This window comes from Rutilus rutilus (assembly GCF_951802725.1).
Source record: "Rutilus rutilus genome assembly, chromosome: 19".
Taxonomy (NCBI): Eukaryota; Metazoa; Chordata; class Actinopteri; order Cypriniformes; family Leuciscidae; genus Rutilus; species Rutilus rutilus.
Genome location: NC_140232.1, coordinates 4,748,562 through 4,769,140, shown reverse-complemented (window position 1 = coordinate 4,769,140; position 20,579 = coordinate 4,748,562). Strand labels below are relative to the sequence as shown.

At 38.7% G+C, this 20,579-nt stretch overlaps 1 protein-coding gene across 7 annotated transcripts in view; it reads right to left on the bottom strand.

Annotated features, from left to right (window-relative positions):
- Nucleotides 1-19,629, bottom strand: part of cabin1 (calcineurin binding protein 1) — a 130,902-nt gene extending 111,273 nt beyond the window's left edge. For 6 of the 7 annotated variants that reach the window (XM_084389853.1, XM_084389857.1, XM_084389856.1 and 3 more), the window contains exons 1-15: nucleotides 19,582-19,629; nucleotides 18,476-18,529; nucleotides 16,557-16,652; nucleotides 15,567-15,680; nucleotides 15,290-15,424; nucleotides 14,533-14,713; nucleotides 12,421-12,550; nucleotides 12,177-12,326; nucleotides 10,553-10,965; nucleotides 9,107-9,278; nucleotides 7,884-8,020; nucleotides 7,581-7,798; nucleotides 1,931-2,003; nucleotides 660-844; nucleotides 330-461 (exon numbers count right to left, since the gene is read on the bottom strand). In XM_084389853.1, coding sequence (XP_084245979.1) covers nucleotides 330-461; nucleotides 660-844; nucleotides 1,931-2,003; nucleotides 7,581-7,798; nucleotides 7,884-8,020; nucleotides 9,107-9,278; nucleotides 10,553-10,965; nucleotides 12,177-12,326; nucleotides 12,421-12,550; nucleotides 14,533-14,713; nucleotides 15,290-15,424; nucleotides 15,567-15,680; nucleotides 16,557-16,652; nucleotides 18,476-18,478 — 2,139 coding nt within the window. In that variant the 5' untranslated portion in view covers nucleotides 18,479-18,529; nucleotides 19,582-19,629. Of the gene's footprint in view, nucleotides 1-329; nucleotides 462-659; nucleotides 845-1,930; nucleotides 2,004-7,580; nucleotides 7,799-7,883; nucleotides 8,021-9,106; nucleotides 9,279-10,552; nucleotides 10,966-12,176; nucleotides 12,327-12,420; nucleotides 12,551-14,532; nucleotides 14,714-15,289; nucleotides 15,425-15,566; nucleotides 15,681-16,556; nucleotides 16,653-18,475; nucleotides 18,530-19,521 lie in introns of all 7 variants that reach the window. The other variant, XM_084389854.1, reaches the window with a different exon arrangement.
- Nucleotides 19,630-20,579: the final 950 nt, after the last annotated feature.

The window sequence follows — 20,579 nt, the reverse complement described above, 5'->3', positions numbered from 1 at the left end:
AAATTCTTGAAATAGAAATTATGACATTATAAATGTCTTTACTGTCACTTTTCATCAATTTAATGGATTCTTTCGGAATAAAAGCGATTTATTGTGAACGTTTGATTTTTGGGGGGGGGCGGGGGCTTGTATTCAATTTTAAACCAATTTTAAAGTTTTGTTTCTGATCTTTTCTAGCATGTTAATCTTACTTCTGCATATACATTTATTTCTACTCCATTGGCTGATGAATACATATTTGAACAGCACTTGGACACTTCAAGAGTGGCTCTTCTATGAATTCTCATGTGACAGTGTCTTGAAGGGGATTTGTTTAGTTTGTCCTGTACCTCCTCTAGAGAGATGGCACTGTCCATGCTGAGGTTGGGCAGGAGGATGGTGATCTTGTCCATCTCACTCGTCTGACACTTCAGCAGACCGACACACATGTCGTAACACTCCAGCGCCTCCTCCATGTCACCCTAAAACAGCACATCAACACATCATGTATACGGTGCAAAAAATACTATCACACGCATTTATAAAAGGGTAACCTGGAATTTCAGCCGGCTCTACTCGAGATAATCGAATGTCTTACTGGCATACAACACCTTTGTGAAGAACCACATAAGTTATGTAATAGAAAAATATGTGAGTCTCTAATAACTGCGCTCTCTTGCCTGAAAGGCGAGGTGTCGTGCTTTAAGCCAGTGGACTCTGACGGCAAAAGAGAGCCAGTCGTCTCCAAACAGATCTCTCTGAGACGAGGCCATGGTCAGGAGAAATAGATCCGACTGAAAGCACGTCTCTGCATCCACGTCCCCACAATCCCTTCCGGAAGCAGACATGGTCTTCCGATGAGACACTGTATATCAGACAAGCACAAGACATTTGTGTGATTACTTTTCATGGTTTGTGAAGTGATATCTGCATGAGTTCCTGATGTCAGGGGCGGACTTAACCAATAAGCGAGGTAAGCAGCCGCTTAGGGACCGGGGAATCAGCGGGCCCCCGACAAATACCATGAAGCCTATATTAATCATATATTCTATCATCTATTCTATCATAGAGTGTATGGCCTGTCTATAACCATTAATATTTTAACGTTATCATCACATCTGCTCGAATGTAAAAATCCAATTTTACATTGAGAAAATACAACAGCTGCAGGTTAGAGAAATGTTGATGCATTAATATTAAAGTGTAATCACAAATATGGTTAATTAACTGTGAATAGTTTGTTTGTGAATTTAGTGGGGTTTTTTTGTGAATTCAATTGTATTTAATTTTACATTGAGAAAATAAAAGTTCCAGGTTACAGATATTTTCAACATGAGGTTTATCTACAAATGTAGAAAAAAAAAAAAAAACAGATTAGAAAAAAGTATATATGTGACCCTGGATCACAAAACCAGTCACATGTCGCACGGGTATATTTGTGGCAAAAGCCAACAATACATTGTATGGGTCAAAATTATCGATTTTTCTTTTATGCCAAAAATCAGTAGGATATTAAGTATAGATCATGTTCCATGAGGATATTTTGTAAATTTCCTACCATAAATATATAAAACATTTCTTTTTGTGAGTGATTGCAGCATAATCGTGAACATAAATGCACAACTTTAAAGGAGATTTTCTCAATGTTTCGATTTTTTTGCACCCTCAGATTCCAGATGTTCAAATAGTTGTATCTCTGGCAAATATTGTCCTATCCTAACAAACAATACATCAATGACAAGCTTATTTATTCAGCTTTCAGATGATGTATACATCTCAATTTAAAAAAAATTACCCATGTGACTGGTTTTGTAGTCCAGGGTCACATATAGAAAAAGAGAGTTTTGAGTTCACAGTTTGACTGTTAGGGCCCCATCCCTCAAATAACTAAGTCCGCCCCTGCCTGATGTCCAACACAAGACAAACGTCTGACTGATTGTGATGTTCTTACTGTTCTTGCCCTTCATCATAGACTTCTGTTCCAACTGCAGCTCCAGACAGCAGAGACTCATCAGCATCATTTCCTGTTAGACAAGAGGCAGTGTAAGATGTTGATGCACTACACAGTGGTCAGACCTATGACAAATTTCTGAAAAATTAAATCACTATGTAAACTAGAAATACTCAACCACAACTGTATATTTCTCTTAGTTTAAGAGTTATACAATAATTGGCATTCATTTACATTTGGATAAAGTGAAATTCTTCTAGTAAATAAAACAAGCTAAGTTTGGTTGTCAAGGATGTCAATTAGTGTTGTCAAAAATAATTGATATGTATCGATACTGAAATATCTGAAACTACTCCTTTTCTGCAGCATTGATACACTGACACCAGCTGCGCTTTCTCGCTCACTCCGACGGCAGATTGACACACACCCGCCTCCTCTCACTCACTCGTCTCGTAATTTTACTCAATTTCCCGCAGGTTTCACACCCACAGCCTCTCAAACAGCTTGCGAGAAACAAATTGACTTATTTTTCGTGGCTTATTGTGCTTAAATGATCAAATACATAAAAAAATGATGTCAAAAGGCCCATCTTGCAGAGTATTCAGGTAAATACAGTCAGTTTTGGAACGTAAATAGTTGAGAGAAAACACATGTTGTGTATCAGTATATTGGATCCGTGCGTTAGCTCTTAAAGTGACAGCAGCCTAATAAACCTGCTGCCGTCCGTCATGTTAATCAAAGAAGAGAAAATCACCCACTGATTTTGACTGAATCACTTTTGTAACTTTAATAGTAAGCATTAATCTGCATTTAATTTTTACAATAAAAAAAACACTGGATAGTCTTCGCATTTAATTACTTTAATTTCTGTAGTAATTCTTACCTGAGTACTACTGTTAGACCCACCTGAAAAACTTAAAACCGCTTTTATTTCACTTGTCTCTTTATCTGTTTGTGCTATCTTTTGCAATTTGTTTATTTGTTCTTATTTTATTGCTTTATGTAAATTTAGTTGAAATTATCTGTATTGGTGGTATATGGCAGTTTTCCCTGTGGTAAAACTTGTTTATTTTTTAAGGTATCGTATCAAAGTTGGAGATTCCAGTATCGTGACAACACTAAAAAAGCTTTTCTGAGCAGTGATGTGAAAGTTTAAGATCATTTCATGCAATTAAGAGCCTTCAAACAAATTATCTACTATAATTTAATTAAATATAAGCAATATGCATTAGTTTTTTTTAGAGAAATACTTCTATTCAGCAAGGATGCATTAAATTGAGCAAAAGTAAAGACTTTTACATTGTTACATAAGATTTCTATTTCAAATTAATTGTATTGAACTATTCATCAAAGAATCCTGAAAAAATTGTATCTGGTTTCCATAAAAATATGAAGCAGCACAACTATTTTCAACATTGATAATAATAATAATAGATGTTTATTGAGCAGCAAATCATCATGTAAGAATGATTTCTGAAGGATCATGTGACACTGAAGACTGGAGTAATGATGCTGAAAATCCAGCTTTGATCACAGGAATAAATGACACTTTTTTTTTTACCATTATTTTAAATGATCCTGTTAGCTCAAGAGAATAATCGTTAAACTGTTTTAATTATTCAGTTTACGTTTCATTATTATTTTCTGGTCATGTATGTTCATTTACACAACAGAGTTTTGCGACCTAGTTTTGGCCGAAAGCGCACTCATTAAGTTATCGGTCTCCTCCTGTTTTTCAGCCGCTCCACTGGGAGAGATCCAGCAGGTTTCAGCTGGCATGATGAATACAGTTTTGTTGTCAGGCAGGTGCGAGCAGAATGTGTGACCACTGAGGAAAAAATCCTTTGATTGAACACGTGTAGCTATTTCCCTCTATGAGCTGACGAGTAAACACGCTTCGAATAAATCATTCTTCCGTTCCGACAACAGTTTGCTTTCAGTCAGTCTACTGGAATAAAATCTTTTTTAGGGCTGGATGAAAACACACACAAAATCCATACAGGATTTCATACGGTTGATTGATGACGAATATGATGCAGGGCAACAACTCACAGTGTGATGGAGCATATTTAATGCAGTTACAATGTCCCTAAAACTCAAGAGTGTGTGTCACATATTTACATTATGATACAGTTAAGTTCTGTTTTTCTCTCCAGAATAGCACAGGTGCGATACTGATTTTATACAACAGTTCAATAAATAAGAGGTTAATATTGTGTTATTTTAGACACAATAGTGTCTGTTTTGCTACCTAAAATATGAAGACAAAGCAGAACTGTTCGTCTCCGAGAAACACACAGCGGCATTTCTATTCTGAATCCACAATTTGAACGAATCGGGTGAACAAATGATTCAATGGCCCATTCATAAAGAGAACCGTTTACTTCACTCCTGAATGAATCAGATGTTTGAACGAATCGAACGAATGAATTATTTACTCATTTAGACATTTACCACCACCTACTGGCAATTTTAGTAAGTATAATTTCATTCACATGTGTGTGTGTGTGTTCTTGTATATATTGTTTCGACACAAATGTGTAGAATGACATGGGTATTACAACGTAAACATGGTTTATGAGGAAACGTCCTTTGTCCTCATAAACCAAATGGCTTAAAAAACATGGGTAGGTTTAGGGCTCGGGTTAGTGTAAGGGGATAGAAGATAGAGTTTGTACAGTTTAAAAACCATTACACCGTAAACCACGGGTTCAAGTGTGTGTGAGTGTGTGTGTGTGTGTGTGTGTGTGTGTGTGTGTGTGTGTGTGTGCATTTGCTCTGAAATGCCATAAAAGAATTATCATTTCAATGAAAAACAGTGTTTGTGTGCAAATGTAAAATACAGTAAAATCCTTTTCAAATGTTCCCCCACGTGGTTTTTAAATATACAAAGAAGAATATTTAATCATTTTTATTTGTACATGCCTAATATAGCAATAAATACTGACTAAACAGTATTTACCTAGATATTTTTATTTAAAAAACACACACTGTAACAGTGATTAAAACGGCTCAAATGTATTAAACTTCCCAATTTTCAGCAATTTTATTTCTGAGATGCTGCTAAAATATCTCACCACTCACATATTCACCATTTTGTGATTAGAGGGCTACATTTTGTAGCACAAAACAACAGCCCTTAGGAAATAAAAATGATCAAAGTGCAATGCAATATTCACAATGATGGCTAATTGTATATAATCAACAAACTAATCATTAACTAGAGATGCACCGATTGATCGGCTGGTGACCGGAATTGGCTGATTTTCACGTGATCGGCCATGACTGGCGACCGGCCGGTCAGTCGGACATATGCCGATTTTATGCCGGTCAAATGCACTCGGGCGCCGCATGATTAACATCGCGCAACATCAGCATCACACGTGCACACGGAACGCACATGTAGGAAACCTCGTGAATTACGGCCGTTTCACACCGCAAATGTGAGCAGCGCGTATTTTTTCCGGCGTGCATGTTAATCAATGAGTGCGTTCACACCGGCAGCAGGAGCAGTGCGTGAGCGTCAAGCAGGAGCGTCGCGTGAGCAGTAGTGAAGCGGTGTGTGTATTTCCCACACCAGGAGTAATTTATATAGTTCTATTTTATAGCGATTATCTGTTCAAAAAAATGATCTATGTTCTATGCAAAATGTAAAATGTTCTATTAAAGAAAAGATAGAAAATAAATATTTGTGTGTGCTGTAAAGTGGTTAGAAAAAATTAAATCGGAATCGGCTAAAATTCACCAGTCCAAGTTTAGTCCTACTGCAGCTTATGGAGGTCAAACTGTACACACGTGAAAGGGGTCGTCTGATCTACATGCAAAATAACCACCATTTATTATTGTTTACTTTTTAACTAGTGCTGGGCAACGATTAATCGCATCCAAAACAAAAGTTTATGTTTACATAATATATGTGTGTGTGTACTGTGTATAATTATTTTGTATATATAAATACACACATATGCATTAACGGTGTCAAGATTTCGATTTTAAATCGAAATCGACCGAAATTAAGTAAACTTTCTCGAACTTCGAATTAAAAAAATGGAATCGTCGATGCTGCCACGCCCCCATGTCACGTCCGATCGGCGGGGGAAAAAGCATTGCTAACACAATGCTAAATCATGTACAATAACATTACGACGTCCAGCAATCGATTTAAATAGTACATTGGGTTTAATTTGTCGTTTAATGAGGTCTAATATATGTTGTTAGTGCAAAGAATTTTCACGTGAATAAATACATAGATCCGACTACTTTAAGCATATGTGATGCGATCTGGGAAAACCCACCACATGGTGAAATTTTACCTATTACAGGTTTTGATATCATATTGAAGCTGGTATCAAGCCCTTCCCAAATCTGTTTTTATTTTTATCATAGCTTGTTGGTAGCAAAAGTTATGTTTATCTGAAGTCGGCAGATCGCTATGATTTTCTGGAATGGAATTTTGAGAAAAACAGGTTTAATTAACTGTCACCGTCGGGACGCTTGGCACTAATAAAACCGTATAAAAATAAATAGACTAGGTTACGTATGTCGCAGAGTTAAGAAACTCTGTATGTTTTGTATTGTTCAGAATCAACTCTTATCAGGCACATTAAAAATCACTGAGTGTATTACAGTATATTCAGCAACTTATAATACATAACAGCTTCAATATCTCCTCGAGAAAATAACTATAAAACTGCGTGACGTTATAGTTTAAACAGGATTGGCGCGAAAAGCGCACTAATACACATTCACTGTAGCCTACATGTTATGTGGTTTATTTTATAGGTAAACAATCTTTGTAGTGTTAAGAGACGGACAGATGTATGGGATATACGGCGATTGTTTTTTGTTTTGTTTTTTTACCTCTGCCGGGCGTTAGAGAAAATGGTCGCATAGAATGCATTAGAGAAAGAGAGTATTTTCAGCTTGACACTATAAATCGCTGTTTTTCTGCACTAAACAAGGGAATTTTGCCAAAATATTTTCAGAGATAAGAGAAAAGATGTTATAGAATAATAATTTAATGAAAAAAAAATTTGGACAAAAAAACTGACATTCAAACTATTTTGGAATTTACTGAAAACGGCCCAGCGCGACATCCGACGGGTTTTCCCAGATCGCATCACATATATTTAAATGGTCCAGTGGACTTTTGCCAAGTGTGTCAGAGGTTGTGGAATCTAATCCGCACTCATGTAGGGTTTTTTTTTTCATCAAAACCGATTATGTTTATCAGTGGTTGTATATCAGGCAGGGACACGTTTGTGTGCATAGCAACCTGTGCTTTAAAAAAATAAATGTAAAAATCGAGAATCGAATCGAACCGTGACCTTAGAATCGAAATTTGAGGATTTGGAGAATCGTGACACCCCTAAATGCATGTACAGTCTATATTTAAGAAATATTTGCATGTATATACTGTATATATATTTATACATAATTTATATTATATATAATATAAATAACTTATATTTTGGATGCGATTAATCGTTGCCCAGCACTACTTTTTACATGTTATTTCGAATACGAAAGCAAAAAAGTGACTCTCTTGTGTGAAACCCTGTGAAATAGTCAAGTGAAACCCTGACTATCTTTCCAAGTTGTACTGGAATGAAGCAGTAAATGCAGCAAATGCTCCGCCTGGTGGTCTCACCTTTATGTGCTGGTTGCTGGAGTCTCGGAGCAGTGGGTTGGGCAGCCCAGAGCTGTGTTTCCTCCAGCAGATGAAGAGATCCAGCACCACTCCAGCGAGACCCGCCGGCCACTCCTCTAGAAACATCTGCCCCACTGCCTTCAGGAACCGTATCATCAGCTCCAGGACGCCGCCGTTCTGCATGTTCGCCAGCAGGAACGCATGCACATCCTTGCGCTCTGAGGAACCACGAAGAACAGAGAGAAAATGCAGGTGCAGAAATAAATAAAACAATGAATCAAACGAAAACCTCAGTTTCTGTACCTGACTCCATCGAGATGATATACTCAGAGGAGTTGGACCCGGAGCCGCGGTTCAGCTGGGAATCAGGTTTGACGTTACAATGAGAGTCCATGTTACTGAGACTCTCCTCATCTTCATCATCTTCAAACTTTTTCAGCCTGAAAATGAAGAAGCTCGAGTAAAAGCGACATAAAGGAAGACCTTTTGAGTATGTTTTCGCCTTGGCATTTTGGAAGGAGCTAAGCATTTTTGCATCATATTTAAAGTGCCTCTATTATGCTTTTTCAGATATGACCTTTCATGCAGTGTGTAATATAGGAATGTAAAAGGTCTGCAAATGATAAATGGAGTTATTTTCTACCACAAGAAAACGCTTCTGCACTGCCTGAAACGAGTCGTCAGTAATTCCAGTCTTACTTTCTGCATGAACATATGTAGGTTTGTAACAAATTTGCATAATGCCAGTCAAAGGTGTTCATTGGCTGCTCGTGAACAGCATCTACTTTGACCCTCAAACACTGTAGTTGTAACGGAGACTGGAAGAGTTTGGTTCGTGTTGTCGACAAAAAAAAAAAAATTGTGCTGCAAAAAAAAAAAATCAAGTATGAGACTCGCGCTGGAATTGATACAGTAAAACCGACGTCATCGTTAAGGTTCGTATCACTGTGTATCATTTGTTTAGAAAAATACGGTGCTAAAATTCATAGGTAAAGGGCGTTTGGTTTATGAAACACGCTGTTAGTGTTCGACCAATCCCAACAGACTGGACCATCTGACCAATCAGAGCAGAGCAACTCTCGGAAAGGAGGGGTTTAGAGAGACTGAATCCTTTATCGAACTGTTTCAGACACTGTGAGAAAAGAGCTGATGCTGCAACGTATATTATGAGAAAATATCAGTTTTTTAACCTTGGATGCATATTGTAGGAGCCTATAAACCTATTGTAGGAGACTGAACCTTTAAAATAGCACAATAGAGGCACTTAAAAACAATGACACAGACAAATAATCAGAAGATGTCTCACTTTAGCTGTATTGACACTGCAGGCAATTAGAGCACATGTATATTTGATATCTAATATACAATTATGTGGAGCACGGTTTTGGTCTAATGAGCTTTCACTGTGGGAGGATTCACACAATGTGACAAAACAAAAATAGAAAGCACATGTCTGACAACATGTCTCCTAGAGCATTGCCTGATACGGTCACAGCAGGAACAACAATTATTAGTCAAATAAACACCTGGAAGGGAGGAATTTGAGCAGAAGCTCTTGGAAGTCAATCTTCTCTTCTTTCTTGCATTTGGTGTTGCGGACACGTGCAGAGCGTCTCTTCGCCGTCTCGATGTTGTCCTCGACCACACGTTTTCTCTTGGTGCCTTTTTTCGCTTTATCACTCAAGGCAGCGTCCAGAGCTGTGGGGTCAACATCATCAGTGTCAGCGTTACTTTTGAAATATATTTGTGATAGGAATCTTCACATCGTTAATCTCAGTTCTGTATCTCACATTACATGCAGTCGAACCAAAATGTATTCAGACACCTGCAACATTTCTCACATTATCACAGTTTATTCGCTATAGTTTAGAAAATGGTAATAAAATATGAGAAGAACTCCCAGTTGATATTTCACTGGTTTTGTTCGTCCTTCTGTTAGACTGTCTCACAGATTAATCATGTTGAATATCTGTCAGCTGTTAAACTTAACTACACAATTAGATAATACCAATTTAGCTCAGCCAATCACCAAGCAATGCTTCATTTTGTTCAGTCTGTGTGTAAAAAGGTCACATTAGCAATTAAAGAAAAAACGCTTCAGCAAAACATGGTCAGGTCAAAGTGTCTGAATCATTTTTGGTCCCACATTTTTACTGGTAGTCACTGTATGAAGAATTATTGGGTATAATATGTCTCAGTTTACTTAATTTTGCTCTCCTCAATTACATAAATGAACTATAGTGTCCTGCACCCACTAGTAAAAATATATCACAAATGATATCTGGTGTCTGAATAATTTTTGGTTTGACTATACAGGGTTTGAAATGAACTTTTTCACTCACCGGCCAATTTGGCTACTAAGTTTTTAAGTTACCGGCCATTCAGAACTTCTACTAGCCCCCCCCCAAAAAAAAATGAACCAGAATAACCGTCACAGCTTATACAACATATATATTATAAAATTTGGATTTCATAAATTCATTTCTCATTCAAACAAAATCCTGTCATCCAGCCATCTCCTCCCTTCCTCTTTCATCCTCATCACCAAAAATGTGTTTTAGTACAAAGTAAAAAAAAAAAAAGTAGGATGTTGGAAAATAACGTCTTTTCTGTTAACCAGATGCTTTTTGATCTTCGCTATTGCTTCAATGCAACTGAACAAGCGCGCCGTTATTTGTTGCGTAGTGACGTGTGTGTTCAAGTAAGCCAGATATGAGCAGATTCTGCGCAATACGCTGTATTTAATATATCATGGTGACTCACGAGTTCAGTATTTGCGCTAAATCTGCACAGATTTGGTTTACACGAACTTCCCCAGCAAAGTGAGTAAACATAATAAGTAACACGCCAAATTGGCTCGTGATTTGACAGCGTTACCCGCCACAGTTGATTTTTACCCGCATTTGTTGGGTTGGCGGGTGTTAATTTCAAGACTGTATATGTTCATGCCTCATGTATGCATTCATACTAACCCGCAGAAGTAACCGTGGTGAGAGCAGCATCCTCCGCTCCATTGGCAACAGTAGTGGTGACTGTGGTTGTGCTGACCTCTATAATGCTCTGGCTCTGTGGTACTCCTGAAGGAGCGATGGGCTCGGCCTGCGGTTGGACAAACAGTTCGGTGGACGGGGGTTGACTGGAGATTGGGCTGCTGGGAACAGGAGGGGGGGCAGGGGGGGCTTGAGGTACAATGACGATCATGGGAGGCTGAGGAGGGTCTGGGGCAGCAGGGGCGGGCACTGGCGTGCTGGTGGGCATTTGCAGGAGGCACTCCGGGTCACGGTACATTGACAAATCAATTCGGCGGCCAAAGTCAGGCCGTGGGACCAGGCAAGCGTTCTGGTGTTTGTACATGGCCAAGAAACTCTCCCCCACACTCTTCCACCTGTATGGAAAACAATACATCACACAGAGAAATAATAATTAAAAACGTCAGCGGGCCTTTTTGACTTAAATAAAGAAAAGAATACATATTTTAATTAAGGCATAAAATAAAACAACTGAAGAATGCATTTTGAGCTGTAACTAGTGGTGGGCGATGCAAATTACTGTTCAAAAGTTTGGAGTCAGTATGTTTTTAGTTTTTTTTAAGAGATTAAGCAGCACAACTGTTTTCATCATTCATTCTAGTGACTCAGCATTTTTACTGGCCACAATTTTGACATCGATACCATGGGAAAAACTGTCATATAGATATTTTTAATATTATATAGCAGCAGGAATATTAGGCTGCTGTCACTTTAAGACCTGACTCACGGATCCATTATACTGTCACACATGCGTTATCTTTCTCAACTGTTCTTTCTCAAACATATCTGACTTTACGTGAATACTCACCAAGACCTGCATTTTGACATTATTTTGTGTGTATTTGACTGTTTAAGCGCAATAAGCAGTGAAAAGGAACTCAGTTTAGTTCTGAGAGGCGGCTTTATGTACCACACTTTGGGTGTTCGAGCACAAAATCTGCTGGAATGAGTAATATATGCGCAACTCAACGCTGAAATTCAAGCCCTGTAACACTAATGTTCATCTGGAGCAAATGAATCGAGTGAGTGAGTGAAGGCGTGTGTGTGTAACTCGCTGTCGGAGAGATGAGAGAGAGAGAGGAGCTGCTATCGTGTGTCTGTTCTGCGGACAATGAGCATTAGAAGCGTCTCAGATATTTCAGTATCAATATGTATCAAAGAATCTATATTTCTGACAGCACTACAATGCACCTCATTTATTATTTCAGATGCCTTTATAAAAGACTACAATTGAAAAATGTATATATTCCATATGCAATTCAACCCGCCAAAGTGGCTAGTAGGAGTGACTACGTTACACAACACTGCTGAAACACACATTTGATGATTTGACGGGTGTTAATGTCAAGCTCTGAAAACATCAATATGTTCTCATAGGGAGGAACACAATGAAAAAGTCCATAGACATAAATAAATAACATAAAATGTTATTTTAATGTTTGGATAGTTTTATTGTGTATTATGATAAAAAAAAAAGTGATTCAATTAAACCATGATATTTCTTTAAAACAAACTGTAAGATGAATCCCAAACGTAAGTCTGTGGATTAATCGTGGCATGGACTCACGTGAAGTATTTGATGGGCTGAACCAGTTGCAGGTCAGCCACCGGGTGCCGTGTGAATTTAGCCTGTCTCTGTCGTCTCAGTTCCAGCGCTTCCTCCACAATGCTGTGAGCTTCATCCTCATCTACATCCACATACTGCACTGACACATCACTGCAGCCAAAACACACACACATACAAACTCAAATAAGCTTATTCTTCAACAGGACGAATGTTGGATGCCACATAATAAGCAAAAGGTGCATACAGCTTGGAGAACATCTTCATAGAGTCTCGTCTGAGGCAGGGCTGCTCTTCAAAGATCTTCTCTTTGAGCACTCGGCCCTTACTGTAGCCTGTGTCCTTCTCCAGAGCCTTACAGATGTAGTACAAACAACCTGCGGGACAAACAGACAAGAACATCAGCTACTGAGGCAGGAAACCAAGGTTTAGACCACATGAAACAGCATTCACAACCGTAGACCGCCTACTTGTTCAGAGGCCTTGGCTTTAGAAGTGTTTTTCCCCATTACATAAATTAGGGTTACACAATATTGGGGAGAAAACCAATATTGCGATATTTTGTGTTACTGCAATACACACTTAGCCTGGCCAAAAAGAAGTCACTTTTTGGATTTAAATAGGGAAATGCTTAAGGGCCCTATTTTAACGATCTAAGCTCATGGTCTAAAGCGCACAGCGCAAGTGTACTTAGGTCGTGTCTGAATCCACTTTTGCTAGTTTAACGACGGGAAAAATGGTCAAAAATGGTCGTCCCTATTCTCTTAAAGGGTTAGTTCACCCAAAAATGAAAATTATGTCATTAATGACTCACCCTCATGTCGCTCCAAGCCCGTAAGACCTCTGTTCATCTTCGGAACACAGTGTAAGATATTTTAGATTTAGTCCGAGAGCTTTCTGTCCCTCCATTGAAAATGTATGTACGGTATACTGTCCATGTCCAGAAAGGTAATAAAGATATCATCAAAGTAGTCCATGTGACATCAGTGGGTTAGTTACTCCGCAGTGACGCATGCTGACGTGCACCCTTACGCACCATTTAAAAAAATATAGCAATACCAAAATACAAACAATGCTTGAATACAGCGTGCGTCTCCCTCAGACTGTAAACGAAGCTCGGGCGCACCAGATAACACGTCAGCAGCGTCTTACGTCAGCACTGCGGAGTCGTGAACGCGGATTGACAACAGACCCGGAAGAGAATACAATGCTGAATAAAGTCGTAGTTTTTGTTATTTTTGGACCAAAATGTATTTTCGATGCTTCAAAAAATTGTGACTAACCCACTGTAGTCACATGGACTACTTTGATGATGTCTTTATTACCTTTCTGGACATGGACAGTATACCGTACATACATTTTCAATGGAGGGACAGAAAGCTCTCGGACTAAATCTAAAATATCTTAAACTGTGTTCCGAAGATGAACAGAGGTCTTACGGGCTTGGAGCGACATGAGGGTGAGTCATTAATGACATAATTTTCATTTTTGGGTGAACTAACCCTTTAATGAGTAATGGGTGTGTTTTGTCTCTATTCTCTTAATGAGTAATGGATGCGTTTTGGGTGTAATGTGCAATAAACTAATCAGAGTCTCTTCTCCCATTCCCTTCAAATGCCAGTTGCGCTCGCACCATGGCGGATTCGCTATTTACATGACGGAATTTTGGTTAAAGCTGTGGGCGTGTGTGTGTGTGTGTGTGTGTACAGATTCCACCATATCTTTATGTACACAATAATAATCTTTTACATTGTAATCCTTTTATTTTTTATATTTTGCATGTTTGTGTCCCTGTGCGTGTAATAAGCAGAGTGTGTGTGTGTGATAAGCAGAGTTTACGCGTGTTGTGACTTTAGACCAGGTTTCAGTTGGTCAATTGCTCAGTCTATTTCTGTTCCTCAAAATAGCAATGCACCAACAATGCGCCAACAATGCGCCAGAACACACACTCGTTTTCAGACCAGCAGCACATGGGCGCACACATGGGCGCTAATGCATTTGCTATTTGAACTACGTGGCACAAGACGTAAAAATGATAACTGTGTCAGGCTGAAACTAGCAAAAAACATTTAAGGCATTTAATGGTCAAAATATTATTAATTAATATTCGAATATTAATATTAATAAACAAACGAATTTCGAATATGATTTTTGGGCAAAAGTCAAAGCCCTACCTGGAATATGGCCATGATGTGTAAAAAAAAAAAAGAATTAAAGCTGATGACTGCAATAGCTGTGATTTGATTCTAGAAGATATGGGGTTCTAAAATCAACTCAGTTTTGGCAAAACTCAAAAAAGTTTGAACAGTGATGATGGGAATGGCGTATGTGAATGTTGTGCAGAGGTTTCTGGACTCACAGCTGTAGTCACTGAGAGAGTAGAGGACCGTGATGAGACTGTCCAGGCAGGGCCAGTGGTCCGGGTTACAGCGTAAGCCCACCTCAAAGGCATGACGGGCCAAAGGCATGCTGACCTTCCTCAAGGCCAACCTTCCCATTTTAAACCACATATTCACATCTGTGGAGTCCAGCATGACAGCCTGCAAGACAAACACACGTGACCTGTGTGACTCCAAACTGCCCGTTCAGTGTTCAGAGTTAATGCCATGTGAACATCAAATGTACACTATCATACGCTAAGATTTTGTAATGTTTCTGAAATCAGTCTCTTCTGCTCACCAAGGCAACATTTATTTGATCAAAACGCAAATATTATTGCAATTCTATTTGCATATATTGTCAAATGTAATTTATTCCTGTGATCAAAGTTGAATTTTCAGCATCATTACTCCAGTCTTCAGTGTCACATGATCCTTCAGAAATCATTCTAATATGATGATTTGATGCCCAAGAAACATTTCTTAATATTATCAAAGTTGAAGACAGTTCTACTGATTCATATTTTTATGGCATTTATTTAAAATAACAATCTTTTGCAACAATTTAAAGTCTTTACTCACAATAGTTCTTGCCGAATAAAAGTAATTCTTTCAAAAACTGTAATTGTACTAACCTCAAACTTCAGAACGGCAGTGTAGTTCTAGAAAACTGCTAAATATGCATGAGGGATAAATTATGCACCCTAAACTTAAGGATTTGTTCCAATATGTACTTACTTTTACATAGAAGTCCATGGCGGTGTCGAGATCATCTCTGAGCACAGCGAGACTGGCCAGGTTTTTATAGGTGGAGTACTTCAACATCAGCCCAGGGTGCTTCAGTCCTACTTTCTCATCTTCAGACGCCACGGCCTGGTGCAAGAAAAGAAGCAGTCACCAAAATTTGGTCACAAAACTGCCATTGCAAAATATAAAAACACTGGTGTCCAAATAAAGCACAAATGAAAAGAGACTCTGGATCTCATGGTACGGTGTGATAAGGAGTCTGCTGTACCTCCTTGAGCAGTGGGGTCTTGAGGAGATCATGGTAGGCTTTGGCAGACTCGTCAATCTTGTCATGTTTCTGCAGATCCAGAGCTTTATGATACAGGGCAAACGCTTCCGCCTCCTGCAATACAAATAATGAGAAGGGAAATGGATTCAACTATCTTATTTTTTCTCAATCCTATAAAGCCTGCAGTATCATATGTGAAACTACATTTCTACAGTCTCTAAATGATGATCAAAACTTTGCTGAAAAACCTGTCACACACAATCTACCACATGCCTTCTGTCGTCTGACTGATAGTTTAGACTGTTTTATCAAGTAAAAGGCCGTTTAGTATTACTGTACAAACGTCCACCTTCAGTTCGTGGTTCATGTGTCTTTTTGCTGTGAAATCTTTACTGATTTCTATAAAGTAAATGTAGCAATTACTTTTATATTGTTAGTAGTATTTTAAGATGAACAACTTAGGTTTACTAGATTATGTTCAAATGTGAGTCTCAAATCTCAAACTTCATTGTATTGCATTGCACTATATGTTTTAAAACTACAGAGCTTTGATCATAAAACTAAGCATTTAAATATCAGCTTACTGAGGCATATTATTGACTGATATTTATATACGTTTTATGTCAGTAGTCTGTTATAAAGATCTCATTGATTTACATTCAAGCATCAGAATTTCATCTTCCTTTTTGGCCATATAAATCTGCACCAAATTGCATATATTTTTTCTCTGAATAAAATTGAGGGGAGTTTGAGCTCCATAGTCTCACTATACCAGACAATTTGAGCTATAAAAACCTGATGTATCAATTATGATAATCAACACACACAAAAAAAAACATTTTGTCTAAAGATAGTCTTTTGTTATGATGGAAACAAACTTCCATTTTGACTATTATTTCATATGTCAGGCTTTACAGGTTTAACACAACACAAAATAGTCCAGAGAAAGTTAAGTCACTTAGGATGAACTTATGAAAGCATCTGACTCACCTGGGCTTCCTTTGTTTGACTTGGCTTTGTGCTTCTGAACGAGTCTTCATACTCATCCGCAGCCTGAGACGCCGCATTCAGAGCAGCAATCCGGATCTGTGATCGACAGAAGACACACTGAGTGAGTGAGTGAGTGAGTGAGTGAGTGAGTGAGTGAGTGAGTGAGTGAGTGAGTGAGTGAGTGAGTATCAGTGAGTGAGTGTCAGTGAGTGAGTGTCAGTGAGTGAGTGAGTGTCAGTCAGTGAGTGAGTGAGTGTCAGTGAGTGAGTGAGTGTCAGTCAGTGAGTGAGTGTCAGTGAGTGAGTGTCAGTGAGTGTCAGTGAGTGTCAGTGAGTGTCAGTGAGTGTCAGTGAGTGTCAGTGAGTGAGTGAGTGTCAGTGAGTGAGTGTCAGTGAGTGAGTGAATGTCAGTGAGTGAGTGAGTGTCAGTGAGTGAGTGAGTGTCAGTGAGTGAGTGTCAGTGAGTGAGTGAGTGTCTGTCAGTGAGTGAGTGAGTGAGTGTCAGTGAGTGAGTGTCAGTGAGTGAGTGTCAGTGAGTGTCAGTGAGTGAATGAGTGAGTGTCAGTGAGTGAGTGAGTGTCAGTGAGTGAGTGAATGAGTGTCAGTGAGTGAGTGAATGAGTGAGTGTCAGTGAGTGAGTCAGTGAGTGAGTGTCAGTGAGTGAGTGAGTGTCAGTGAGTGAGTGAGTGTCAGTGAATGAGTGAGTGTCAGTGAGTGTCAGTGAGTGTCAGTGAGTGAGTGAGTGTCAGTGAGTGAGTGTCAGTGAGTGAGTGAATGTCAGTGAGTGAGTGAGTGTCAGTGAGTGAGTGAGTGTCAGTGAGTGAGTGTCAGTGAGTGAGTGAGTGTCTGTCAGTGAGTGAGTGAGTGAGTGTCAGTGAGTGAGTGTCAGTGAGTGAGTGTCAGTGAGTGTCAGTGAGTGAATGAGTGAGTGTCAGTGAGTGAGTGAGTGTCAGTGAGTGAGTGAATGAGTGTCAGTGAGTGAGTGAATGAGTGAGTGTCAGTGAGTGAGTCAGTGAGTGAGTGTCAGTGAGTGAGTGAGTGTCAGTGAGTGAGTGAGTGTCAGTGAGTGAGTGAGTGTCAGTGAGTGAGTGAGTGTCAGTGAGTGAGTGAGTGTCAGTGAGTGTCAGTGAGTGAGTGAATGAGTGTCAGTGAGTGAGTGAATGAGTGAGTGTCAGTGAGTGAGTGAGTGTCAGTGAGTGAGTGTCAGTGAGTGAGTGTCAGTGTGTGAGTGAGTGAGTGTCAGTGAGTGAGTGAGTGTCAGTGAGTGAGTGAGTGTCAGTGAGTGAGTGAATGAGTGAGTGTCAGTGAGTGAGTGAGTGTCAGTGAGTGAGTGAGTGTCAGTGAGTGAGTGAGTGTCAGTGAGTGAGTGAGTGTCAGTGAGTGAGTGAGTGTCAGTGAGTGAGTGTCAGTGAGTGAGTGTCAGTGAGTGAGTGTCAGTGTGTGAGTGTCAGTGAGTGAGTGTCAGTGAGTGAGTGTCAGTGAATGAGTGAGTGTCAGTGAGTGAGTGAGTGTCAGTGAGTGAGTGAGTGTCAGTGAGTGAGTGAGTGTCAGTGAGTGAGTGAGTGTCAGTGAGTGAGTGTCAGTGAGTGAGTGTCAGTGAGTGAGTGTCAGTGTGTGAGTGTCAGTGAGTGAGTGTCAGTGAGTGAGTGTCAGTGAGTGAGTGTCAGTGTGTGAGTGTCAGTGAGTGAGTGTCAGTGAGTGAGTGTCAGTGAGTGAGTGAATGAGTGAGTGTCAGTGAGTGAGTGAGTGAGTGAGTGTCAGTCAGTGTGTGAGTGTCAGTGAGTGAGTGTCAGTGGGTGTCAGTGAGTGAGTGTCAGTGAGTGAGTGAGTTACTTACTGCATGAGAGAAGCAGATCATATGGTCATATGTGGAAGTTTAAATCAATATAATACAAGCATAAAACATATAGAGTGACTTACCATGTTTCTTATTTATTAAGGATCATTCACTGATCATCAGCATCTGTTGTGGTGCTACATTATAAAAAAAACAAAACAATTATGAATTTAAAAGTGGATCAGGACCCCATATTATTACACGGCTACTAAAAAATGAATGAATAAATTAGTTGCATCAGTGCTAGTTTATAATAGTCTCACTTTTTTCACAAATAAGTAACGTAATAAATTATGATATTACACGCAATACTAAATAAACAAATACTGCCATGTAATAGCATAAGTTGTAATATCATCACATCTCAACACATTTAATGATGTTCTTCTTCACTGTCCCTTGTACCCAATTCAGAAAAGGGTATGGCATTTTTCAGTAAAAGCACAAGATCCAGTGTGGCATCAACAAGTACAGATGCTGGTGGTGTGGAGACAATCTGTATAACACTCCTATAAGATTGTGGATGGAATTTCAGAAAATGTACACAGTACAAATAGCATATGACTACATTTACAGATTTTGTGTGACTGTAAGTGCACCTATTCGCAGCATAAACAAGATTCTACTTGTTGCCATTTACACTTCATGCAAATAGTACCTACAACTCTAATACAATCTTCCTTGTCTTACACTGCCTTTTCATAATTCCCTTCACGCCTTTAGTACAGGGTGTTTTTAATAATGGGACAAGAAGATAAGGACGGACCAATGTTTCCATTCCCCCAGACAGTACATGCTAAACTCTCAATAACACTCAAATAAACGCACTTTGCTCTTGAGGGAGCTTCTTTCCCCTGAGATTTCACTGTTATCTTGATAAACAAACGGAAGAACCTTAAGCAAATCCTTCACAAGCTTCGTAAACATGAAAAAGCCGTTGCTGTCGCATTCAATGGTTGGGTTATTGATAGCATAGCGCTGTCTCTGTTTATAAACCCCATTCAATAACAACATGCTAACAATGCTAACAGCAAAAGAACAGCTAACATTACAAGGCTACTGCATTTCTATTTAACACACCATGTTCCTAATGCTTCAGGAATGCAGGATATTTAAGCAGTGCGTTCACCTGTAAAGTTGTGTATTGTGTTTTGCACAGATGTTGTTTTGATGGAGAGCTTTCGCTTACCCGCTGCACGCATGATCTTCTGCTCGGAGGAGAGTCACTGAAGTCAGTGTCGAGCGCTCCCATTGGACGAGAGTGCGTGCACGCGCGGCTGAAAACAGCCAATGACGTGCCGTAACTCAGTTTTCAATGTGCTGTTTCTCAATCAAATGTCTGAATATATAATATATACAAAAGGTTAGGCGAGGTAAGATGATTTTTTTTCTCTTCTATTCTTAAACGTAATGCTTATTGTAATTAATTAAGTTATTATTCAATAATTCCATGAATTATGTACATTTCAGACGTTCATCGTTAAAACCTATAGGTAATTTGAATTCATATTGTTGCTATTATAACATCTTTAATTAAAAGACAGGCAGTACAATATTTACAATATTCACATGCTTGTCGTAGAATAAATTTACATTCAGAATAATCTCTTTTATCGGGATGCTGCTTTGTCTTTCATAAATATTCAAAACACATATTTAAATAGAATTGTTGATTTAGTATCTGACATTAATGACACTTCATTCTGTATGGCAAACCTTTATCTAAATATGTTACATTTTAAATGCTCATTTTATGTTACATTTTAAATGTAACATTTAAAATCAAAAATATGTTGCAATACACAATTATTAATACTGACAGTCAAATAATTAATTGTTCTTTACTTCAAACTACTTCGAATATTTAACTAGTGAAAATCAGTGTTTTCAGAATCAAGAATCATTTTAAATAGTTGAAAATAATTAGCATTAATTTTTATCAATACAGTTTATATATAATGGATAATATTTTTAATGTTCAAATTTATAATTGCATGAGATAAAAAAAAAAAAAATTTTAACCCCTTAGCTGTCACCCCCCTTTTTGAGAATGGACATTAAAATTCACTATTCAAGCTTAAATGGTTGTAATTCAAGAATGCTTTGGAGTATAGACCCAAGTTTGGTCTTGTTTTAAAGGGAAAAAGATGCAGATTATTACTGAAGTGAAAGCACTTAAAAAAATGT